The sequence below is a fragment of the Labeo rohita genome, chromosome 19 (assembly GCF_022985175.1).
Source record: "Labeo rohita strain BAU-BD-2019 chromosome 19, IGBB_LRoh.1.0, whole genome shotgun sequence".
Lineage (NCBI taxonomy): Eukaryota > Metazoa > Chordata > Actinopteri > Cypriniformes > Cyprinidae > Labeo > Labeo rohita.
Genome location: NC_066887.1, coordinates 30,995,870 through 31,020,074, shown reverse-complemented (window position 1 = coordinate 31,020,074; position 24,205 = coordinate 30,995,870). Strand labels below are relative to the sequence as shown.

The window sequence follows — 24,205 nt, the reverse complement described above, 5'->3', positions numbered from 1 at the left end:
TTCTGTCTAAATCTGTGTTAGTGAGCACTTCTCCTTTGCCGAGATAATCCATCCACCTCACAGTTGTGGCATATCAAGATGCTGATTAGACAGCATGATTATTGCACTGGTGTGCCTTAGGCTGGCCACAATAAAAGGCCACTCTAAAATGTGCAGTTTTATCACACAGCACAATGCCACAGATGTCGCAAGTATGCAGTTGGCATGCTGACTGCAGGAATGTCCACCAGAGCTGTTACCTGTGAATTGAATGTTCATTTCTGTACCATAAGCCATCTCCAAAGGTGTTTCAGAGAATTTGGCAGTACATCCAACTGGCCTCACAACCGCAGACCACACCAGCCCAGGATCTCCACATCCAGCATCTTCACCTCCAAGATTGTCTGAGACCAGCCACCCGGACAGCTGCTGCAACAATCGGTTTGCAATACCAAAGAATTTCTGCACAAACTGTCAGAAACGTCTCAGGGAAGCTCATCTGCATGCTCGTCGTCCTCATCGGGGTCTCGACCTGACTGCAGTTCATCGTCATAACTGACTTTGCAAATGCTCACATTCAATAGTGTCTGGCACTTTATAGAGATGTTCTCTTCACGGATGAATCCCGGTTTTCACTGTACAGGGCAGATGGCAGACAGCGTGTATGGTGTCGTGTGGGTGAGTGGTTTGCTGATGTCAACGTTGTGGATCGAGTGGCCCATGGTGGCGGTGGGGTTATGGTATGGGCAGGCGTATGTTATGGACAGCAAAAACAGGTAAATTTTATTGATGGCATTTTGAATGCACAGGGATAACGTGACAAGATCCTGAGGCCCATTGTTGTGCCATTCATCCACGACCATCACCTCATGTTGCAGCATGATGCAAGGATCTGTACACAATTCCTGGAAGCTGAAAACATCCCAGTTCTTGCATGCCAGCATTCTCACCGGACATGTCACCCATTGAGCATGTTTGGGATGCTCTGGATCAGCGTATATGACAGCTTGTTCCAGTTCCTGCCAATATCCAGCAGCTTTGCACAGCCATTAAAGAGGAGTGGACCAACATTACACAGGCCACAATCAACAACCTGATCAACTCTATGAAACTCATATGAAATATAAAATATGGTTTTAAATAATTAACATAATGAGAATAATTTATTTTATTAATAATAAATAATATTTTAGCATACCTGTATTCCATTACAACTTAACCACCTATATAATACACACACACATACACATATATATATATATATATATATATATATATTGTGTGTGTGTGTATATATATATATATATATATATATACACACACACACACACACAAAAAACATTTATATATTATTAATATATATATATTAATAAGACAAATATTTTAGCATATTGTATTCTGACAAATTTACAACCATCATAATTACATTTATATTCCGAACAAATTTTATATGTGCAAACCTTGCCTTGAATATGAAATTTTTTAATAGGTTTATTTTATTTATTTATTTTTTATTATTTATATTTTATAAGCTTTTTAAAATTTCTAATCAAAACAGCAGAATAAGAACAAGTAGAATAAGTTACCAATGAAATGAAATCAGTATTAACAAAATTAATTTGTACTACAGAAGTGGAGGAGCACAAAAGTGGCTTGTAGGTGTATTTTCACGTTTAATGAGGCTCAGAGGTGGCATGAGTGCAATCAAATTCATAAATGCATGTTGAAGTTAATGTTTTAAATATAAAATCTGGACTATAGAAATATTAAATTATTTAAATATCTGAAAAGATACTTTAAAATGAAATAAACTACCAGTAGGTGGCAGCAAGTCACTGATTTAATTACTGAATCACTCATTCATTTGATTCGTTTAAACACCTGAATCATTCAGGAATAAAGCAAGTGACTGTCTTTATGAATGGGAAACTGAATCATTGACTCACTAGATTCATTTAAAATTGCATGTTTATTCATAAATGAAACGCCGCTGCTTTTGAATGGAGATGCGCAGTGGCTTATTACTGTAGATCCCTGAAAAAAACCCTGAAAAAAGACTTTCAAGCAGTAACAAGACAAGAATGAGTCATAATTTGTGCACAACGTACTTTATTTCTCTTTCATTTGAAGATCCTGTGAAAGCATTGACATAATCTGTCCTTATCAGGGAAATGCGTAGCGTGCTATCGCCCGTCACATATTTAGTTCAGATTCACCACAACAGCTGTAGACAGAACAAATATTTTTATTTATCAGTACAAAATACAGATCTCTAACCAGATTACTCATCAAGCGAGCACTGAATCATGCTTTTACCTACTGGTTTTTAAATTATATTTCAAACGTTCTCTACTTCATTGTTCACACTTCAACTTTGCTCACTAATCTGAAATACACAGGTTTGATATAAAAGTCATAATAATGTGTGATAAGCAACAGATACGTGATTCCTTCCAGCTCACAATCTTCACACCCAGGTTCATTTATTGTAATCTATTGAATAGTTGCGCAAATGTTTGAGGTATATGGGTTTCTGTGGTGCATCTGTGGTACAAGGCAACTACTGATCACTGCATTGACATATCCAAACATCCACTCAGGCAATCCCAATCAGGATCTGTTAAATCATCTTCATACGTCTTAAACGTTCTTGGCAGTTGCAGACGTTCACACTAATTTGGCATGTCATTTGCATACTTCATTCGAGCTTTTCAACCATTCGCAAATCAGGTCTCGGCCTTCATGGAAGGCAAACGTGTAAACTATCACTACTGGTACGCTATAGGCTACATCTAAAATACCGCAGGAGTTCAGTAGTTGGATGCCAGGTGCTTGTGACTTTTGACCAGTATTTAGGAGGATGTGTCCCCCTCAATGTTTATGGTGGTTTTACGGATAAAAATCATACTGTAAAGCCAAAACGCACTCTGAGTCGATTTATTTAGTTATCCAACTACCTACAAAATCCTGCACTCGCCTGCTCTGCAAGCAGTAAAGGCCCGTTCACACCAAGAATGATAACTATATTAGCAGTCACTATGTGGTTATGTGCTTGAGCTCTTAAAGTGTAATAAGTTCTGATTGGCTGTCAATGTTTTAAACATTTATCAGCTGAAAAAAGGCAGTCTCTATATGCCATCATTATAATTCTCATAGAATTTGAATGATTCGTTTTAAGTTTAAGGCCCGTTCACACCGAGAACTATAACAATATCTAGATTAGCATCCACACCAAAGTACAATAATGTTCTGTTTATAAGTGTGCGCTGCAGTTATGTCGTCTACCATTTTAAAAGCTTAAGCTCTTTAAAGTGGTATTATGGTGCTTTTATCATTTAGATTGGCTGTCAATGTTTTTTTCGTTGATCAGCTGAAAAAGTTCTGAAATTGATTACAATTATATTGTTCCTCAAGTCACTATCATTATAGGACTAGTTGTGATGTGGACTTTGTCATTCACATTTAGAATTAGAATGATTATTAAAACTTTATAGGTATTGTTACAACATTTTTGTGAACAGGCCTTTATCGTTATCATTATAATTACTGTCCTTTTTGTGAACAAGCCTTTATTGTTATTGTTATAGTTATTTATTTTTGTGTCAACAGACCTTCATAGTTATCGCTCATGTAAACAAACTTTTATAGTTAACTTTATAGTTGGACTTTTTTGCGAACAAGTCTTTATAGTTATCGTTATAGTCGTTTTTTGTGAATAAGCCTTTTTTGCAAATGAGCCTTGATAGTTATTGTTATAGTTATCCTCTGTGTTAACGTACCTTTATAGTTAACTTCATAGTTAGCGACTTTGTGAATGAGTCTTTATTGTTATTGTTATAATTATGATCCTTTCCTGCAAATGAACCCTGATAGTTATTATTATATTTATCTTGTGAATGTACCTTTATAGTTAACTTTATAGTTATCAACTTTTTTGGTGAATAAATCTTTATAGTTTTACTTTATAGTTCTCAACTTTTTTTGTGATCCATGTATAATTAACGACTTTTAGTTGTCATCCTTTTTGTGAATGAGCCTATTGTTATTGTTATAGCTATTGTTTTTGGTGTGAACACACTGTTATAATAATTGTTATAGTTATCGTTCTTTTTCACAAACGAGCACTGATAGTTATTGTTATAATTATCCTCTGCGTGAACGTACCTTTATAGTTAACTTATAGTTATCGATTTTTTTTTGTGAATGTGTCTTTATAGATATCATTATAGTTGTCATACATTCTGTGATGACCCTTTATAGTTATCGTTATAGTAATCATCGTTTTTGGGATGACACTTTATAGTTGTCATCCTTTTTATGAACAAGCCTCAACTGTTATCATTATAGTTATTATTTTTGGTGTGAACACACCTTTATGGTTATCATTATAATTATCATCCTCTTTTTGCAAAAATGCATCGTTATAGTTATCATCCTTTTTTGCAAATGACCCTTGATAGTTAACGAGTCTTTATAGTTATCGTTATAGTTATCATCCTTTTTGCTATGACCGCTTTTTAATTATCTATACAGTTGTCATCCTTTTTAAGAACGAGCCTTAATAGTTATCGTTATAATTATCATAATTTTTTGCGAACAATTAACGTTAAAGTTATCGTCCTTTTTTTGCAAATGAACCTTGATAGTTACTGTTACATTTATCCTCTGTGTGAACGTACCTATATACTTAACTTTATAGTTATTAACTTTTTTCTTGAATGAGTCTTTATAGTCATCATTATAGTTATCATCCTTTTTGTGAATGAGCCTTTATTGTTATTGTTATAGTTATTGTTTTTGGTGTGAACAAATCTTTATATTTATCGTTATAATTATCGTATTTTTTTGTGAAAATTTAGTTATAGTTATTGTCCTTTTTTCCAAATGAGCCTTGATAATTATTGTTATATTCATCCTCTTTGTGAACGTACCTTTAGTTAAATTTATAGTTATCGACTTTTTTGTGAATGCTATAGATATAATTATAGTTGTCATCCTTTTGGACCCCTATTGTTATAGTTATCGTTAGTTATCATCCTTTTTGCAAACAAGCGTTTATTGTTATCATAATAGCTATTGGTTTTGTTGTAAACACACCTTTATAGTTATTGTTATAATTATCGTCTTTTTTGTAAGAAAAATTATTGTTATATTTATTGTCCTTTTTTGCCAACGAGCCTTGATAGTTATTATAATAGTTATCCTCGGTGTGAACGTACCTTTAGTTAACCTTTTAGTTATTTAATTTTTTCTGTGAATGAGTCTTTATAGTTATCATTACAGTTATCATCCTTTTTGTGATGACCCTTTTTTAGTTTTTTTGTTATCATTAAAGTTATTGTTATAGCTATCGTCCTTTTTTGCAAACAAGCCTTGATAGTTATTGTTAGTTATTATTCTTTATGTTAATGTACCTTTATAGTTAACTTTATAGTTATCATCCTTTTTTGTGAACAAGCCTTTATAGTTATCGTTATAGTTATCGTCGTTGATGTGAACGGACCATAAGACACCAAAGTGCAGAGGAAACTATAGCACGTCTCTTATTTAAGTTATCAAGACGTTCAAAACCTTTCAGAGTGAATATACTGTATATAGTTGAGTGACAGTACAATAAAACTTCACATCAAGAACAGACCGAGTGAGTTACAGTAATGTACAACTCTGTACAACATAATATCGTACAACATAATAACGGAATGGCACTTCAGAGCAACAGTGAACGAATGTTCTGTGCTAGTGAGGCAGCTTGAACGTGACGGCGACCGTCCCGTATTCCTGGCCGGGATACGCTTTCAACAGTCACCATAGCAGCCTGGTCTTTAAGTAGATACATACGTGAGCTAGCAATGGGCACTTGGTCATTGGTATTATTTTCGAACACACATGGGACATCTTGTATGGCGCACTCACCGACATGAGGTAAAGAATCAGACAATTGTGCACGTAGTCCCTTGAAAACCGAAGACAAGAGTTCTGGTTTTGCGGGACGGTGGTTTCAGGAGGGAAAACTCTTATGTGACACTGCTTTCGTCAACGTTACCCTCACAGACATCTTCCACACACCCGCTACGATTGCCACCAATGCCCAAAACGCCAGAACCAAGGCCATGCGGCCCACTTTGAGAACTTATTCCAAGAAGAGGCCCAGAAGCGGCCATGTTGAGACAAGAGACGCCGTTGCTGCTCATTGAATGTTGTGGAGACAGAACGGGGATCCCACTTCTGGAACCAACGCTACCCTGATTGGTCTCGTTGGCTGAGGGGAGCTTCATGTGATGTGGTGGAGAGATGACCGAACCTTCGGATCCGGCTCTTGCTTCGGCCCTGCTGCGCCTCTCGCAATGCGAACGATGCCTCATGAAGCTGTCGCGCCACATGAACTTCTTCCCACAGCCGTGGCAGTCGTAGGGTTTCAAACCGGTGTGGGTCTTCATGTGCTCGGTGAGGTGATGCTTCATTTTGAACTTCTTGGCGCAGACGGGGCAGTGGAAGGGTCGAAGGTCCAGGTGCATGTTGATGTGCCGGTCCCGCATGCTCTTGTGTGTGAACGTCTTCCCGCAGTGACACATGAAGACCTTGCCTGAATTGCCAGCCGCGCCGCCATCTAATCCTTCCATCCCGCTACCCAAAGCACCTTGGCTGGGTAAGTGGACCGCTCCGTGTTCGAGGCTCCCTTTTAGAGACACCCCGGACATGCCTCCTGCAAGCCCTAATGGAGATGTAGACTCCAGGGCGGCTTGATTGTACAGGAGAATCTGGTTTCCCTGCATATCCAGAGGGAAGAGCTGAGCTCTGGCAGCCGTCGACTGAACTGAACCGAGCAGGGTGGACACGGTCCTACTGGAGCATTGACCGGGATTCTCAGGAGGGTGTTGAGAGGACGTTTGGTCGATCAAACCCCTCTCAAACTTGAGGTAGTCTTCCGAGGACTGGCAATAATCAGCCTACAGAAAAAAGACATTTGAGTAATTGATGATGTTAAAGGTGACATATCATGAAAATGTGACTTTTTTCATATTTAAGTGCTTTAATAGGGTCTCCAGCATTACCAGTACCAACTTCTAACGCCATGGCAGAAGTTTGTGCAAAGCATGCTAACTGTTCTGTCTTTGGCTGCACAGACGAGCACAGAACACTATTTAGAGTTCAAACCTCAGAGGAGACAAAAGAGCAGTGGATTTATTGATTTATTTACTGTGAATTACGCTGCTGCAACACAGATCTAATATAAACATGCAATTTCTTACCCAGCTGTTTACCTTCACAGACATAATCGACTGTTTTTATAACTCGTTTGTTTTTAACATAAACGTGTGTATTTGACCGTTTAAGTGCAATAAGACATGAAAGAGAACTTTAGTTTTTTAGTTTTAGTTCAGAAAAGCCGTATGTCAGATGTTTAAACTAATGTGGTTTAAAACGCATGATTTCAGCGCGATATACATAATAATCAAAACCAAACTAAGCACTAAGCCCCAAGAATCCATGGTTTACAGTGAATTTATAACAGCTAAGGGGCGTTGTTAAAACCCCCCAAACCCCCTTAGCTGTTATAAATTCACTGTAAACCACGGCTTCACTGGGCTTATTGCTTTTATAAAACAGTTATTCTATATACGTTGTATGTTTTCACAAAATAAAAAAGAGCAAATAAAGTGTAATAATATTAATAAAAAACATCATTCTTCCACCAAACAGTGTAGTTCCTCAGAAACGTTTGTGGTTGCAACAAAGTGGTTGCCGAGCAACACAGACGTAAACAAAGGTGTATGTTTGTAGAGTAATTTACAACAGCTTTGAACGTGGCTCAACCAATCAGAATCAAGGACTGGAGCTATCTGTTTTATATTAAAGCAATAAGCCCCAAGAAGCTGTGAGTGAATTTATAACAGCTAAGGGGCATTGTTAGACACAACGCGAAGTGGAGTGCCTAAAACCTCCTTAGCTGTTATAAATTCACTGTAAACCACGGCTTCACGGGGCTTATTCCTTTTTTAAAACAGTTATTCTATATACGTAGTAAGGTTTAACAAAATAAAACAATACAACAGCTTAGAACGTGGCTCAACCAATCAGAATCAAGGACCGAAACTATCTGTTTTATAAAGATGTTTTCTTAGCATTTTTAGTATCTGAGTTACGAGCTGTAAAGGCACAGTCCTGTTCTGGAAAAAGGGGCGGTAGCAGCAGCTCATTTGCATTTAAAGAGACATGCAAAAAACAGTGTTTCAATGTGTTTCTGCATCCACTCAAAAGGCATTTTCAAAATTATATAATAAATGATCTGTGGGGTATTTTAAGCTGTAACTTCACAGACACATTCTGTGGACACCTGAAACATCTTGTAAAAAGGGGCATAATAGGCCTCCTTTAATAAATATACTTGAGAAGCAACACTGCATTAAGACGTTTTTAGAGAATATACTGGTACTCTATGTTTAATGCAAGTGTATTTCACTGGCACTTTTTCACTTGTTTTAAGTATAAACAAGCTCAAAACAATAAGAAATCTACCGATACTGTTACATTTTAACCAGTCTTTTTTTCAGCGTTCAAACTTTATTGGACAAATAAAAAGCATATTAAAATAATTGACATTTAAAATAATTCTTTATTTTATATCGCAGACAAAATGGTACCAAATATATTTATAATATATCATCCAGCTGATGCAAAACTACTGACCTGTGCCTCCATTTCAGCATCTTCTCTGAGTCCAGAGAGGGTCCTAACGTTTGATATATTAAATGTCCTGTCTCTTTCTCTGACCATCTCCATCTCTCGTTCCTCTTCATCGTCTGCTCCTTCCTCTCCTCCCGACACCACGATCAGGTCGTCGTCTCTCGAGTGCTCTGTCTTCACCACCACCCACTGTTTTCTCGGCATGATGCTCGGCTGACTGTACGACGGCCGCTTCTGGGGTGGAGAAGAGTCTCCATCCTGGTAGGACGAAACTCCAAAACTGTCACTTACTCCAACCTCTTGATCGGAGATGGAGGTTGCGACCTTTCGCTTGCCTCCCCGATCTCTTTTCCTGGGAAACAAGAGCTCGTCGTCATCTTCTTCGTCTTCTTCAATCATGAAGCCTTCCTCTCCGCCAGAGGGCATGCAGTAGGTCGGGGTGGAGTGTACGGCACCCTCTCCCGCTGCTCCGGTGGTCACCATCGTGCTGCCAAAGTTTGCGTCTCTAGGACTGAAGTAATTGGTGCTGCTCGGGGACTGGCTCTCGCTGAAGGAAGGTCGGCTGGGAGGTTGAGGAGTCGAAGGTGCATCTCCGCCGTCCGCTTGGGCGACCTTGTTGGCGCCGCTGCTCTGTCCTGCGTTCTCTTTGTCTCCGGATCCCTGAGGTCCACTGGAACCTCCCCTGCCCTCTTTGAGAAGCTCAGTGCATTTGTCCACAATGTGCCACATTTGGAGCACACTGCCAACGGTGAGGTAGTTAACAATGTCTTCACGAAGCATTCGCAGCTGCCCGGTGTACGCGCAACTGAGGACGCTCTCAAAGGCCAGGGGGTCCATGACGGCCGGGATGGAGACAGTGGACATGTTCTTCAGCAGCACCTGGAACGTGGAGCAAAGACTGTGATGTGGCTAATAAACACGACACAGATGAATCTGATAGAAACTGTTATGCATGTTTTTAACTACTTACTAAAAAATTTGTCTGTGAAATGTTATAGAACTGGAAGCGGTAAACATATTGTCTAACAAGATTTTTACACTAGTCAAAAGTTTTTGGACAGTAAGATTTTTAATGCTTTTTAAAGAAGTTTCTTCTGCTCACCAAGATTGCATTTATTGGATCCAAAATACAGCAAACACAGTAAATTTTGAAATATTTTTACTGTTTAAAATAACTGCTTTCTATTTGAATATATTTTAAAATGAATTTATTCCTGTGATTTCAAAGCTGAATTTTTAGCATCATTACTCCAGTCACATGATCCTTCAGAAATCATTCTAATGTTCTGATTTGCTGCTCAAAAAACATTTATTATTATGTTGAAAACAGCTTAGTAGAATTTTTTCAGGTTTCTTTGATGAATAGAAAGTTCAGAAGAACAGCATTTATCTGAAATAGAAACCTTTTGTAATATTATAAATGTCTTTATCATCACTTTTGATCAATTTAATGCATCCTTGCTAAATAAAAGTATTTCATTTTCAGGTAAAGGTGTCAATGTACCTGGTCATGGAAGTAAGGTGACGATGCAGCCAGCACACACCGATGGGCCTTAAACACCTGGCCCTGAACGTGGATGGAGAGGTCACAGAGATGGCCTTCTTCACGCTGCCGATTCAGGCTCTCCAGCACTGACGCCTGCACACTCGGGAAGCACACTTGCACCACTGAACCAGTGGCTGAACCTGCGGAGTCACCATAGCCTTGGTCCGCCGTGGCCGACTGCATTCCTGCAAGGGAAAACCATCAGAAAATAACTAATTTTAAAGCAAACCTAATGTTTGTCCTAATTTGTCCTAATAAAAAGTACACAGATAGTGTACCAATAGTGTATAGAGTTTTCACAACGCGTCATCAGTCGGTCATAATGGCGGCACTGAACATACCCAATGTCACTGAACTGAACAAAACTCACATATTTTGCTGATTACTTGCTGAAAATGGTCAATTATTGTCATGTTTTGGGCTGTAGTAATCAGTCAGACTTGGAAAAACATTTGGAGTGCTATAGACTGCTAAAAGTTATAACAAATCAAAGAGAAGAGTGCAAAAAATTGCCTGAGGAACAAAAGGCGTTTGTGGTTGGCCAAACTAAACCAGGACTTCCATGGCAAGAATGTTGACAACTTTTGTGTTTGTTCTTATAATTTCCTACCATCATGTAGGTGAAATATTAGGCTAATATCTTAATTGATACTGCTGGTACGTATCTTTACCACCTATTAACTTTAGTTTGTCCAAATATTGTGCCTGTTCCTGCTTACTAAGTACATCACTATATGATTTGGCAGTGTCAACACGTTGTTTCCATGGTTTAGACAACATAAATATAGCAGAACAACATATTCAGTGGTACTTTAACGTGCAATCCATGCTGTTGTTTACATCCGAGTATCGCCAGTATAACCACGTATCCGGGTAACAGAACAAATCGCGACGTAAGTACAAAACACAACTTTGCATCATTTTTAACACAGCAGCATAATATCGTTGTCAGTCCTGTTTTAAATCGCTGAATATGGTTACATTCACACACACAGTTAAGTTATAAACCAGAGTGACAATGGAATAAATAATCAAACTGACTCCTGAATATTCTGGACTCGCAGAGCTCATTTGCATTAAAATTAAATTTACTTTTAAAACGAATAACTTCTATTCACTTCCACAACAACAAAAAAAAAGTTTATATAATGATATATTTTTAAAAATTCGTCACAAACATTTTAGATATGTAACAAGTACGTATGTTTTGATTTTCCTCATAACATAATACTTTATTTCTCTTTGAACCCAGCAAATGGTATTGCAGGTCCAAAGAACAAGGGGCATTGACCAGGCACTGCATGAACGCTTTATTTATTGACTTGTTAGATCGTCTTTCTGTTTTCTAATAATGACAAATATCATGAATATAGTTTCCTCAGACCTGTTATAACGCCTCAGAATTACCGTTAATATTTCGCTACCCATGAAAGTTGCATTGGTGTTTCGTCAACAAATAGCCCGTGGCTTTCGTACGCTCGCTGTCAGCGTGTATTAAAATCAAATTTGCCACGTATAAACTCGCAGAGCCCCGTTAAAAAGAGTTCGCGTCAGAAATCAGGGGGGTTCGCGCACCGCTCTTATTTACATTAGCCAGCCGCCGCGAAACCAATCCGTGTGGCCTTAAGAAGCACGGAAGCGGATCGTCTCATAAATCAGACTCTTTTTATCAATCAAGATATCTTACCGACTTAAATATCTCCGTCAGGCACTCAAAAGAGGGGTTTTCATCATGATAGATCGACGTTTCCCACCGTTCGGGAATGCCGAGCGTAATGGTGGACTGACATCAGGTTTGGAGTCTGGTTTTACCTTTAAGAAATCCCAGACAGCTGCTCTAGACTCGGCCGACCAAAAAGGGAAGCAAACACTAGATCCTGTTCACTATTGTCATGGCAACAAGTGCTGTTTTTAGAGTGTTAGAAACCACAGAAATAATCAAATTCGAACCATTCAACACTAGAGCAGTTTATACGGAAGTATGCTTCGTCTAAAACAATTTTACCCAGAAGTGCCTTAAGTTTCCTTAGTTATTTTATCCTGATTGTGTAAACATATTTCCATTGGTAATTGTATAAAAATCATAAAAGAAAAAAGTTTAAAAGTAATTACAATAACGAAAAATACAATCAATCCTTAAAAGTAGGGGCCAAAGATTAGTATTTTATACTGGAAATTATATTTGTGCACAGATTTGGTTCTTCACAGGACTTATATTAGAAACTATATATGGCCAGTAACAAAAAAATATTACTTAAAATATATTATGGATATAATTAAGCAGCAGCTATCTGTACTAAGTGCAAATAGCGAAGGATGCTATTTACACCAAGTGAAAATAGCAACAGATTTACGCTGAGTACAAATAGCAATGGATTTTATTTGCACAAAGTGAAAATAGCAGTATTTTCTTAGTGATACGGTATTTACACTAAGTGCAAATAGCGATAGATTCTATTTACAAATAGCAGTATTTTCAGCATTTTTCACTACTTATTGCAAATATCTGCATCTTTGTATTGTAGTATATAATTAAACAGTATGTAAATTTAGCTAGTAAGTGTAAATGATAATTTTTATTAAAATTACTAAATTGATGCTGCCATATTGGGACAATAAAGCCCTCCCTACACCTACCCGATACTGTCTCAACTTTTAATTAATTCCTTCATTATTGAAAATGCCTTTCTGATGCCATATTAGAAAGAGTTTGGCAAATGGGGAATCGAACTCGGGTCCAACGCGTCAAAACGCATATGCTACGTGCGCTTTATATCTAAAGCTGACGTTAACCAGCGGTCTTTTGTAATCTTGTCTAACCCAAACACACGTTGGTGGGCGGAATTAGTGTAAATAGCCTCTGCCAACAAGCAGGTCTATCTGCACAGTGTAAACATTCCTATATAGAATATATAATTACCGTGGGTTATCTTTCAGAGTTAGTAAAATTTAATTTCTCATGAAAACCATAGCAAAATTAAAGTCATTTTATTATTAAGCTCAGTTAATTTTGACAAACCATTACCATTATAACTTGAAGAGAACTTTAAGAAAGTTCTCATTTGCATTTAACAAAAACAAACAACATTGACAAGAATGAAATGGTCCAAATTTTGTCCACTTAGCATCATGAGGCTCATCTCTGCATTACATGCCAAAATAACTTTATTGATCCCCCATACAAGATGAAGTATATGCATTTGGTGGCTGTAAAACATCAATAAAAAGTGTCTGCTAGTAAGATAGAACATTAAAAAAAAAGCACCACAGAAATATAAAAACATACCGGAGACAGGAGATATGAGCATAAAAATGAAATAACTGAAGTTAAGATAAAAGTTTAAACTTTTTTTAAAAAAATAGAAATGACAGCTGAACTATTTCCGATTAGCTGAGGCTGTTCCGATGACACAGTCGTTCACCTGCAACAGAGTAAATGTGAGTTATAAACAGTGATAAGTGAAAATTAGGAGACTGTCATAAAATAAAAACCATTGATGTGACCACATGAGATCACTCACCTTGCTAGCGAAGCGCAGAGAATTCAGCGACTCACTGAAGCTCTCTTCCTCCGGTGCTATATTCGCAAACATCAAACTGTACAGAGAAAATGAAGTGAGTCACATGTTCCTTTCTGGAAACCCCTAAAAGAAAACACCACCTCAGGCTACAAGACAAACATGTACTTGTGTTATGCTTACGTTTTGCTGTTGCCTCCAAGGCAGTTCTGCAGGAGGTACGTGAGCTTAGAGTTACGGTAGGGAATAAAGCTCTCCTGTAGATGTTAAGCAAGAAAATGGGTGTGTTATTGCACAGCAGTCGAAGAAAACCTCTATAGCTTACTACTTAGAATGCATTATGTACCAAGAAGTCTAAAAGACTACAGTTGTTTTGAAAATAAAGTACGATGTTGAGAGGGTTGCATTCTCCAATAACTCAGAATTGGAGTCACATAATAAGCTAAAAACATACCTTGTTGGCCAAAGCAGCGATCACAATTCCCAGGTTTGTGAGGGAAGAGTTGATAGCGGTCATCTCTTTGAATCGCTCTCCTTGAGACTGACTCTTCTGCACTCGCTCACTACCGGCCAAATCCACCAGACACAGCGTGGCTGAAAAGCAATCAATACACAATTAAAGTCAGGCATTAGTGTCAAATATAACTATGGACATACTCAATATTAAGACCCCCAAATTAGACCTCTGCTTCCCTTTATGAAGTACAGTTTACCTATTAATAGGAACCCCAGGTATTAAGACTTGTATAACGATGCATCTTACTGAAATATGTAGTGGAAAACCCATGAAAGACTTACGGCATTTAAAAAACAAAAAAAAAAAAAAAAAAACACATTGTTTTAGACATATTTTGGTGGATTATGATGGCACATTATTTCATTGACATGAAACGGCTGCGCTCAGTGAGCTACTGCCTACCTACCTCTCTTAGAAAATAAAACATTATTGTGTGCCTGCTAGATGTAATTTTCAGTCAGAGGGTTCACTGCTTTTCCTAGTGATAAGAACAGGAGAACAGAATGGGAAGATGCCTGTGGACGAATAAAACTTCCTAAAGACCTGCATCTTTGTTCTCTCCACTTTAGCTCTGATGCCTTTGAGGTTTTTAGGAAACCACAGGTCCTGAAAGGGCTTACAAACTGGCAGAGACAAGAAACGCTAGTTGCCATCCTGCCAGGATGCAAACATGCTTAAGCCAGTCATGATGCCACAGCCACTGAAGAAGTTTCTCAGGCTCAGCACATATTTCACTCAATATCTGGGGCGTTCGCACTTCTTGTGGGGGAGGGGAGAGGGGAAAAAAAAAAAAAAAAAAAAAATATCATCGATTGTATGACACTTGGTTGAAGCCCTCGCTTATATATATATATATATATATAGCCACCTGTAAGTTCTTTTAGTAGCTGTGGTCATCATATCAGCATTATTTTCAGAGTTGTGCTGCAGTAAAAGTAGCAACAGGTAGCACCAGCAGCTCACAAAGCCCAACCATTTCACATCATAATGGCGCCTTCATGGGTTTTATACTACATATTTCAGTAGAGACATCATTTACATTATATTAAGCCATACATGTCATAATACCCAGGGTTCCCTTTAAATCAAGGTATTCTGTGATTCTTACACTTGCACTTGGTATCGCGATCAGAGTTCTGCCCCTCGATGTCTAGCTGGAACACAGAGTGAGAACGTGAGGAGTGATCGTTCATGCCTGTGCGGGCTGTGGACCGGTTCTGGTTTGCCAGCATGATCAAGTTGTGCACCTGAGACATGAGGAAGGAGGCACTTTATAAACTGCTCACTCATGTATGAACAAAAACAACTCTGAATTTCAGAGTAGCGTTATCTTAAAGGGATCATTCACCCAAAAATTTGAATGATGTCATTACTCACCCTTATGTCGTTCCAAACCCTTAAGACCTCCGTTTGTCTTCCGAACACAAATTAAGATATTTTTGATGAAATCTGAGAGCTTTCTGACACTCCACAGAAAACTGTTGAATCAAGTTGTTTTTTTTTTTTTGCACAATAAAAATATTCTTGCAGCTACATGAAATTACAGTTGAACCACTGATGGCAAATGGACTGTTTTATTAATGTCCTTACCACCTTTCTGGACCTTGAACATGGTAGGACTCTTGCTGTCTATGGAGGATCAGAAAGCTCTCAGATTTAATCAAAAATACCTTAATTTGTGTTCCAAAGACGAACAAAGGTTTTATGGGTTTGGAACAACATGAGGGCAAGTAATTAACTGAATTTTAATTTTTGGGTGAACTACCCCTTTAATATCATTGTGTGACATGAGATGACACATATGAGCAGTACCTCATCTTCATTGTTGACCTTTTGGTAAGTCAGGTTGGTAACCGTGATCTCATTATTGGAGATCTTCCTGATCTCATGCTCAGGTCTTTTGTTTGGTTTTCCCGTGTAGAGAAGATCTCGAAGAGTCTCATTGTAGATCTCCACAAAGCTGGCAGTAAAGGTGTACTAAAAATACCAACACAGAAACAATTAATAAACCACGAGGAGGCCAAAAACAATTTAGCCTCATTTGAACAAATATTTCATACATTGCCCTTACCTGCCACCCTTGCTCGCGGAGCGCTTTGGCGGACTTGAAGATTTGCTGGACAGCACGTGGAATGACTCCCCACAAATCCTCCAGATCACCCCCCTCCATAGTAAAGGTCTTCCCGCTGCCAGTTTGGCCATAAGCAAAGCAACAAACGTTGTACCCATCCAGAGCAGACTGCACCAGCAGGGAGATCTCTTCAAAAACCTCACGCTGAGTGGCACGCGGCCCAAACACACGGTCGAAGCTGAAGTTATAGCTCTTCTGAGTGTCAGCCGTGCGACCTGTGTGCGACTAAGAAAGAGAAGAGGAAATTGTAAAAGCGGTTGGTCACATTCTTTGGGTTATACCAAATTGTAGTCTCCACCTCAGATTTATTGGTTGCATGCTGGTCTGTTATTGTAGAGACATCAACTTTACGTTTTTATGCCCTAAACAAACTGTGATTGGCTGCTCCAGGCCTTCTGTCCTCAGTATGAAGGTGTGGCTACGTGAGACTATACCAAACTTAACGTCCTTAAGACCAGAAACATGATAAGAAGCATTTACCTCTTCCGTTTTGGCAAGTGTAAGGGCCTTGTTGTCATGGGCCGGCAGCTGAATGTGAAGAATATCAGACTGATTGCCAGTCAGCAGGGGGCGGACTCTACAAAACACCCGGATGTTGCCCTAAAAAGAGGTTGTGGGATAATTAGTGCATATTTGATTATGGTTAATCTGGTTATAATTAAATCACTTCATGGTGTCTCATACACCAAATAAACAAAATACAGGGTTTGTACAGATACTGTAAAAAGAAATTCCAGGACTTGCAAGGTGCTTTTTTGATTTAAGGACCTCAACTAGACATACTTATCGAACAATGCCTTCCATTCCAAATTCTTAAAGTGAAATGGATAAAATACACTAATAATAATAATAATAATAATAATAATAATAGCAAAATAAATTTAAGCACAAAGTATTATTACTAAAGTATTACAAAGTATACTACACTTTTACTACAGTAAAACTACTGTGAATTTTCTTAAAGGATTTGCATGTGTATAATAATGTGATAATCATTTGATTTGCACTATTCAATTTGCTAAAAGATTCACAAACCCGTTCCCATCTAAATCGGGTTGCAATACGTGCTCTGAAGTCCCAACCTGAATCAAATGATTTGCAATATTTAGCTTATAAATAGTGAACCATTTCACCCATTACTATATGCTTTTTAAAATCGTTATGAGTGATGCTGAAAATAAATGGCTCTTTTAACTTGATCTGGTTTTTGCTAGTGAATCACTTGAAATGAACGATTGAAGTCACAGGTTCAATCCAGTTCCAGCATAAATGACTCAACTGATTTAGGTCATCTGTTCCTCTTTTCACATCTTCAGCCATGTTTACATGACACTGTCAGCACTACTACTTGCTTAGCTTGCTTTCTGACATTAACAGAAATAAGCAGAAAAAAAAAAAAAAAAAAAAAAAAAAAAAAAAAAAAAAAAAGTATGATGTTTTTGACAAGATTAATCACTTATTTCATAGATCCATTGCCATTCAATAATTCAAGCACTTTTCAAGCACCTCTTCAGGAATATTGCTTATTTTCAAGGGTTTTTTAAGCACCTTGTACAAACCCTGAATACAGCTTTACATTATTCTCAAAAAAAAAAAAAAAAAAAAAAAAATCCATGCAAGCTCACTTTGAGCTCTTGAATGGTGTTGTGGAGCTTCCTTCGCTCCATTTCTCCAAGGTGGAGCTCTTCCTTTTGACGGGCCACTGTTTCCTCAAGGTTCCTGACCAGTTCTTGGCTCTCCATCAAACTGCTCTGACACTGCCTCAGTGCAGAGGTCTGAATAGCGAGCTGAGTCTGAGAAAGACACAGAAACAGATTGCAGATGTTAATTCAAGGTATAAGTTAATTCAAGGTATAAGTGCAGCCGTACAAATGTTTACCTGTATATTGCGAAGCTCAGACTCCAAATGATCCCTGAGTTTTTCCAAAACATTATGCTCTTCTGTTAGCTTCTTGAGGTCTTTCTTAAGACCATCTCTCTCTGTAGAGGTTTGCGCCAGGTCATCTTTCACAGTAGCCAGCTTTCCCAGCTCCTCTTCACAATCCCTACAAAAGAATCAATATTATTATCAGACCAATAAATAATACCACCAGGTTCTGATTCATTATGAAGTTATTTTGAACATGCTTACCTAAGACGCTTTTTGAGACCATTGTTCTCGTTTTCAATTTCAGCCTTATGCTTTTGAGCTTTGGTAATGGACTCCTTCAGATGATCATTTTCCAGATTTACCGATTTTATTTTGCTCTGGTAATTCTGGACTTTGTTTTCCATGTCACTCACTTTGCCCTTCAGATCCCATCCTGGCCTTCGTGACGCACCTGCAGCTACTGAAAGTGGACACACTAGCCATTAAATCATCTATTTTATTATACAGCATCATATTTACCCACAGACACATGCATGTTTTACCTTTAGGTACTGCAGCAACAGGTTTTCTCTGGTCACCTTGATGCAAAGACCATATTGATGTTAAGATGACATTCATATTTTATATTTACTGCAGCTATAATATTGATGGAGCTCATTGATATTTGCAGATCAAATTAAATAAGAAAATACTTTAACCCACACTTTGTGCTAAAGACCTGGTTTTAGTAGCATTAAGTGGGGTTTTTGGTGTTTATGACCAGTTAAAACATGTTTTCCAATACCTCTTGCGGGTGCAACGGCCACTGTTGCGGCTCCAGTTGGACGAAGAGGTTTAGCTGAGAAAAAAAAGAGACAACATGAAGACCCCATCTGCCATTTCAGTCAAACGACCCCCAAAAACTAAAACAAGATATTAAATTTTAGTATAACTTACCAGGAGCTTTGACTGCCACAGGGCGCCTTGGGGGCGCAACACTAGCCGCAGGTCTGAACCTTGCAGGCGGTTCTGCATCTACCTTGCGCATTTTCTTCTGAAGAAAAGTGGAGTGGTTTTTCCATTAAATATATTCAAAATAATCCAAAGATTACATTTTGTGATAAAAGCATGAGAAAGGGGTATCTAAATGGACTAAAAACACACCTGCGCAGGCTGCTGTTGCTCCCCATCTGTACTGTTGGTGTGAGCCCGTTTCCCAGACATGACAGGGAGACGGGATGTTGTATTCTGCAGAAGAACCAAGAGAAAACATGAACCGACTTTCAAAAGGTACACGTGACACGTATCCAAAACAAAGCAGTTGTAGTTTAATAATAATGCATTCAGTACTCTAAATTGCTGTTCAGAAGAATACAAAATATTCTATATTATGCACCGCATCAGCAATGACAAGTAGCTTGGGCTGCATATGCATGCTTGCACGGGAATATTAACTTGCGGAGTCTGTGACCTTGTCCATACTAACACGTTTTCATTCAAAAACATTTTCCTCCACGTTTTGGCCTTCTGTCCACACAGAGATGGCAACGATGCTTTTTAAAAATGATAACACATGTTTAGTCATGTGGCGCATATTGTACCAATAGACATAGATGTTTATGCATCAGTATTGTGTCGTTATGTACTATTCACTATGACATTGTTGCTAAAGATGTTACACTCTTCATATAACAGTTCTGCAAAAAAAGACAGGAAATTTACTCAGTTGCAATCCTGCAACAAAACATGAGGGCAGGTGCATTTCTGACCAAACATGTAATGGAACACAACCCGGAAGCAGTGTTGCCAACTAATTTTCAGCGAAAGTTGCTAAAGGCAGGACAATTTGTTGCTAAATGACACTGATGTAATTGCACAATGACATCATTATGTAATCACAACACAAAACAGAATAAAATACACAATCAGACCAATCAAATCTCAGCCAAAAAAAAAAAAAAAAAAAAAAAAAAAAAAAAAAAAGATTATGGATATGATTTGAAACGTTAATTTAGATTTGTTAGTAAAAAAAAAAAAAAAAAAAAACAACAATATTAAAATATGAATAGTACATTTAATTTGAGCAATTACATTTTATGCATTTTCTTTTTAATTAGTAAACTAAACATTCTGAACAATTATATTTAAGCTGTATATTGGTAGTTAGTACGCTACACTTTAAGAAACGTCTGTAAAATAGGGCACAATGTGTTAATTTGAATACAATTTTGTATTGATTTTTCAGATTTCTTTTTTTCCCACACTGTGTTTTGTGTTTTCAGGTTACAAATTAACAGATAATGTCCTAGCTTTTCCATTTTTCTACATATTTTTTAACTGATCAACAATTGCAGGAACAAAGCAATAACATTTATGGTGTTACCACAAATGAACAATTGTTATTAACAATAATTACTTAACAACTGCATCCTAATTTAAGCAATATGTGATTTGTGCACTGCCAGAGGTATTTACAGGTAAAATGAGTGCGTTTTTTTCATTTAAGCCACAGTTGCTAAAAGTTGCCAAACAAATTTTAAAAATAGCTCAAATTGTTTGAGGTTTTACACATGCGCAGTAAGTCAATTTAGCGTGTTCAGACGTTTCAGTGTGGATGAGAAACTTTGGGAAAACGCTAGTGTGGATGGAGAGCGTTTTAAAACAAAAACACGGTTTTAATATGTATCCGGATTAATGTAAACATAGCCCATAGCATTTCCAACTGTTTATAATCTTACCTCTTTGTTCATGGATCCTGTTCAGTTCTTCTTTAAGCCAACCCCAAAAACATAACATTTTAAAAAAGGTTAGTTAACGTAATTTCATCAAATACATATACCCTTCAAGCACATATTTATTTATAAACTCCAAATTACCGATAAACATATGTAACGTGTATTGACGAAAACAAACAGTTGCTGCTCACCAAACGTCATTCACATAACTTTACAACATAAACATACAAATCCGTACAATCAATCTTATCTTCACATAAAAAATAAAGCATGCTGTATTATACTTACGATTAGTGTAGCGTTATATAAATAAAAACATAACAACAAACCTTTTATACACGGAACTGAGAATAACACAAACACACCCCGGCGCAGTAAGCTCTCGCAGCCGTTTGAAATTCAAATTGAAATCCTGCGCGTAGCCGCTTTACTCGCTGATGTTTTATTGGTCGGATCGAAACCAATCACTACACGGCATCCAATAAGCCCCGCCCCAAGTGGGCGCAGAAACCGAACCTTTGGCACCAACCCAAAGGTCCAGTCAGTTTTCAGACTGAATAAATATGGAAATAGACACATATGGGAATAAATAAATATTATTTTTAAAAAAACAATAATAAACGCATTAATAAATTCATTTAAATAAATAAATAAATAAAAGAATAAGTAAATGAAGGTTAAAAATAAATACAGAAAATAATACATAAAGGAGAAAGGTAATAAATTCAGAATTAAATTTTATTACAAATTAACTATATTTGTTTTTATCAAGGCAATTATTTTTCTGTTATTACATTTATGTATTTGTTTATTTATATATTTATTTATTTGTTTTTAATTTCTGCCGGCTTGGTCCACCATACTTTTTATTTTTACCAAATAGTTATATTTACATTTACATTTAGTCTTTTAGCAGATGCGTTTATCCAAAGCAATAATATGTGATATATGACAAGTCTCAGCCTAACACAGTACATATAGCAGTTGTTTTATTATAATAAATAAAAAGAAAACAAGTAGATAGTATAGAAAAAGAATAGGGAACACTATAGTTACAGGGTCTTTTTTTAAAAATAAAGATAAAACAAATCAAAAGAATAAAAAAGAATAGAGAATGCTAGTGTTAGAGGGCCATTTTATAATAAATAAAAAGAGAACAAGTAGCTAGAATAGAAAAAGAATAGAGAAAGCTAGTGTTAGAGGCTATGATATCATGTAAGGGCACAGAATAGCGTAGACACATGTTTTGTTTTCCATAATGACCTTTATTTATTTACCTCTAGTGGGTTTTTAATTTATTTGTCAAATATGCAACAAGACAGCAGTGTAATTAAATGTATAGGAAACATTTTAAAAAGGAATGATTAAAAATACATTATATATAAAATAAGTACTTACATAGGCAAAATAACAGGTTGTAATACAAATATGAAGCCATAAAATGTTAATGTACAGTATTAACGCACAATTTTGGTGTGATTTGGCTTTTTTGTTGTTAATTAAAGTACAAAGACTGAATTGCAACTCAAAGAAAAGGATGTTTTATTTTTTATGAATATGTTGACTTCAAAATTTGGTATATTGTGAATTTACTCAAATGTAAATGGGCAGTTAAAAAAAATATTTTACTCATTTTAAAATAGAAATAGGTCAAAATCTCTAAATGTTAAAAAAAAATAATAATAATAACAGTGGGAAAAACTGTAAATTATTTTAAAGCCTTAAATCTATTCTTTGAGTATTTGTAACTTTAACAACTTGTTTATGGACATGTGATTTTGTTATTGCTTTCTCTATTTTATTTTTTAATAGTTTTTTGTTTATTATTGCACTTTATATGTCTGTTGTTCTAAAAAATTGCAATAAAAATTAAATGTAAACTTTAAAAAAAAATAATGATTTAAAAATACATAATATAAAAAATAAGCACTTACATATTTAAATATTAAGCCATAAAATAAAAGCAACAATAAATGTACAGTATTAACGCATCGTATATCTACAAGAATTGAAATGGCACTCATATTTCATTTACTGATTTGTTGCAGGGTGGCAATGTTTTTTCACATTGCTTATTTATAAAAAGATTTTTTATAAAAGATAGATTACAAACAAACAAATACTTAAATGAAAAGAACATTATTTTTGGCGAAAAATATATGACCTCACATGGCGGAAGTGATTTTGGCGGTACGCTTGCTCTCGTTTTGACCTCATTTACAGGAAGTGTAGTCGAGCGGAGTCGGACAGCCCTTCGCGAGAGAAAAAAATAGAAAAAAATTGAGGGAAAAAAATCGGTGAATCCAAGGGGTTCGGGCGGATTTGGACGAAGTTTCCGAACTGTCCCGGCCCGGAGGAGCCCTGGGGGTTGAAAGGGAATCGCCAGCACCGGTAATTAACACAGAGTTATAAGTCAATTGTGAATTCTTTCTCCAAATTTGAGCAACTCACGCGGGCGCTTCTCCCCCTGTCTCGCCAGCCGGAAGTCTGCATGAAGCTGCGTCTCTCTCGCATTGGCGTCGACGTTTTTTTCTCTCTTGGTTTTTTTTTTTATCCTCGAGTTTTTTTTTTCTTTTTTATTTTCTCAGCGAGACTAACCGAGAGAGGGATGGAGGCATAGGGGCATTATTGTTTGCAAGCGGAAGTTTACATGTTGCATAGCTTTTAGATAGTGCTTCTTTCTTTGCGTGCATAACAAAAGCTGACATTTTAATGGAGGCTGGTTGAGGAAGCTCTGATAACATTAATGGATGGTTTTGCGCGTTTCCAGCTGCCTTTCCTGATGCCTATGCTATTAACATGGTCCCATTAGATAGAAACATGCAAAATGAGCTGTCATTGCAGCAGAACACGCATGCAACCCTTAAAAAAGAAATAAAACGCGACGTTTTCGCTTCCATTAATTTTTATTTAGGCGTGCATACGAAATGAAAGACGATGTCAGATGTGCACAGAAGTTGACTAAGAGGTCTGCACATTTGCTTTGGTTTTCTTATGATCGGCAGTCGCAGACTGATTTGGCGCAGGATCTAGAGGCGATGCTTTTGTTTTGATGCCTATTTATAGCGCCCGCGAATCTCCATGCAACTTCTGCATCTTTCGTGCAGTTAATGTGCGGTGCAATTGCAACAGACAACAAATTGTGTGCTTGTGTGTGTGTGTGTGTGTGTGAAAAAAAAAAATATCAAAAAACAAAAAGTGTTTTGTTTTTATTTTACCCTTTTATAACTTTTTTTTTTCTGCAA

The 24,205-nt window shown here is 37.0% G+C and overlaps 3 protein-coding genes across 11 annotated transcripts in view; 1 reads left to right on the top strand and 2 right to left on the bottom strand.

The window, feature by feature from the left end:
- Window positions 1-2,080: 2,080 nt before the first annotated feature.
- zbtb22b (zinc finger and BTB domain containing 22b) lies at window positions 2,081-12,063 on the bottom strand. The gene is made up of 4 exons (XM_051137288.1): window positions 11,898-12,063; window positions 10,169-10,395; window positions 8,668-9,543; window positions 2,081-6,926 (listed from the first exon to the last, which is right to left on the bottom strand). Exons 2-4 carry the CDS (start codon window positions 10,391-10,393, stop codon window positions 5,994-5,996), a joined length of 2,034 nt encoding a protein of 677 aa, XP_050993245.1. The 5' UTR covers window positions 10,394-10,395; window positions 11,898-12,063; the 3' UTR covers window positions 2,081-5,993.
- A 1,288-nt stretch (window positions 12,064-13,351) lies between these two features.
- Window positions 13,352-21,393, bottom strand: kifc1 (kinesin family member C1). Of its 4 annotated transcripts, none has more exons than XM_051136483.1 (17): window positions 21,290-21,393; window positions 20,964-20,993; window positions 19,390-19,473; window positions 19,183-19,279; window positions 19,031-19,084; window positions 18,789-18,824; window positions 18,508-18,706; window positions 18,256-18,421; window positions 18,002-18,169; window positions 16,857-16,976; window positions 16,317-16,601; window positions 16,058-16,222; window positions 15,354-15,492; window positions 14,183-14,322; window positions 13,912-13,985; window positions 13,732-13,807; window positions 13,352-13,632 (listed from the first exon to the last, which is right to left on the bottom strand). In XM_051136483.1, the coding sequence occupies exons 2-17, from the start codon at window positions 20,973-20,975 to the stop codon at window positions 13,588-13,590; spliced, it is 1,860 nt and encodes a 619-aa protein (XP_050992440.1). In that variant the 5' UTR covers window positions 20,976-20,993; window positions 21,290-21,393; the 3' UTR covers window positions 13,352-13,587. The 4 variants fall into 4 exon arrangements, with proteins under 4 accessions (XP_050992440.1, XP_050992442.1, XP_050992441.1 ...); XM_051136485.1 differs by having other exon boundaries at window positions 19,183-19,276; XM_051136484.1 differs by having other exon boundaries at window positions 20,964-20,990; window positions 21,290-21,389.
- A 1,516-nt stretch (window positions 21,394-22,909) lies between these two features.
- Window positions 22,910-24,205, top strand: part of znf384a (zinc finger protein 384 a) — a 28,956-nt gene continuing 27,660 nt past the window's right edge. For 4 of the 6 annotated variants that reach the window (XM_051136491.1, XM_051136490.1, XM_051136488.1 and 1 more), the window contains exon 1: window positions 22,910-23,351. The gene's annotated coding sequence lies outside the window, so the exon portion shown is untranslated. The remainder of the gene's footprint in view (window positions 23,352-24,205) is intronic. The other 2 variants (XM_051136492.1, XM_051136487.1) reach the window with 1 other exon arrangement.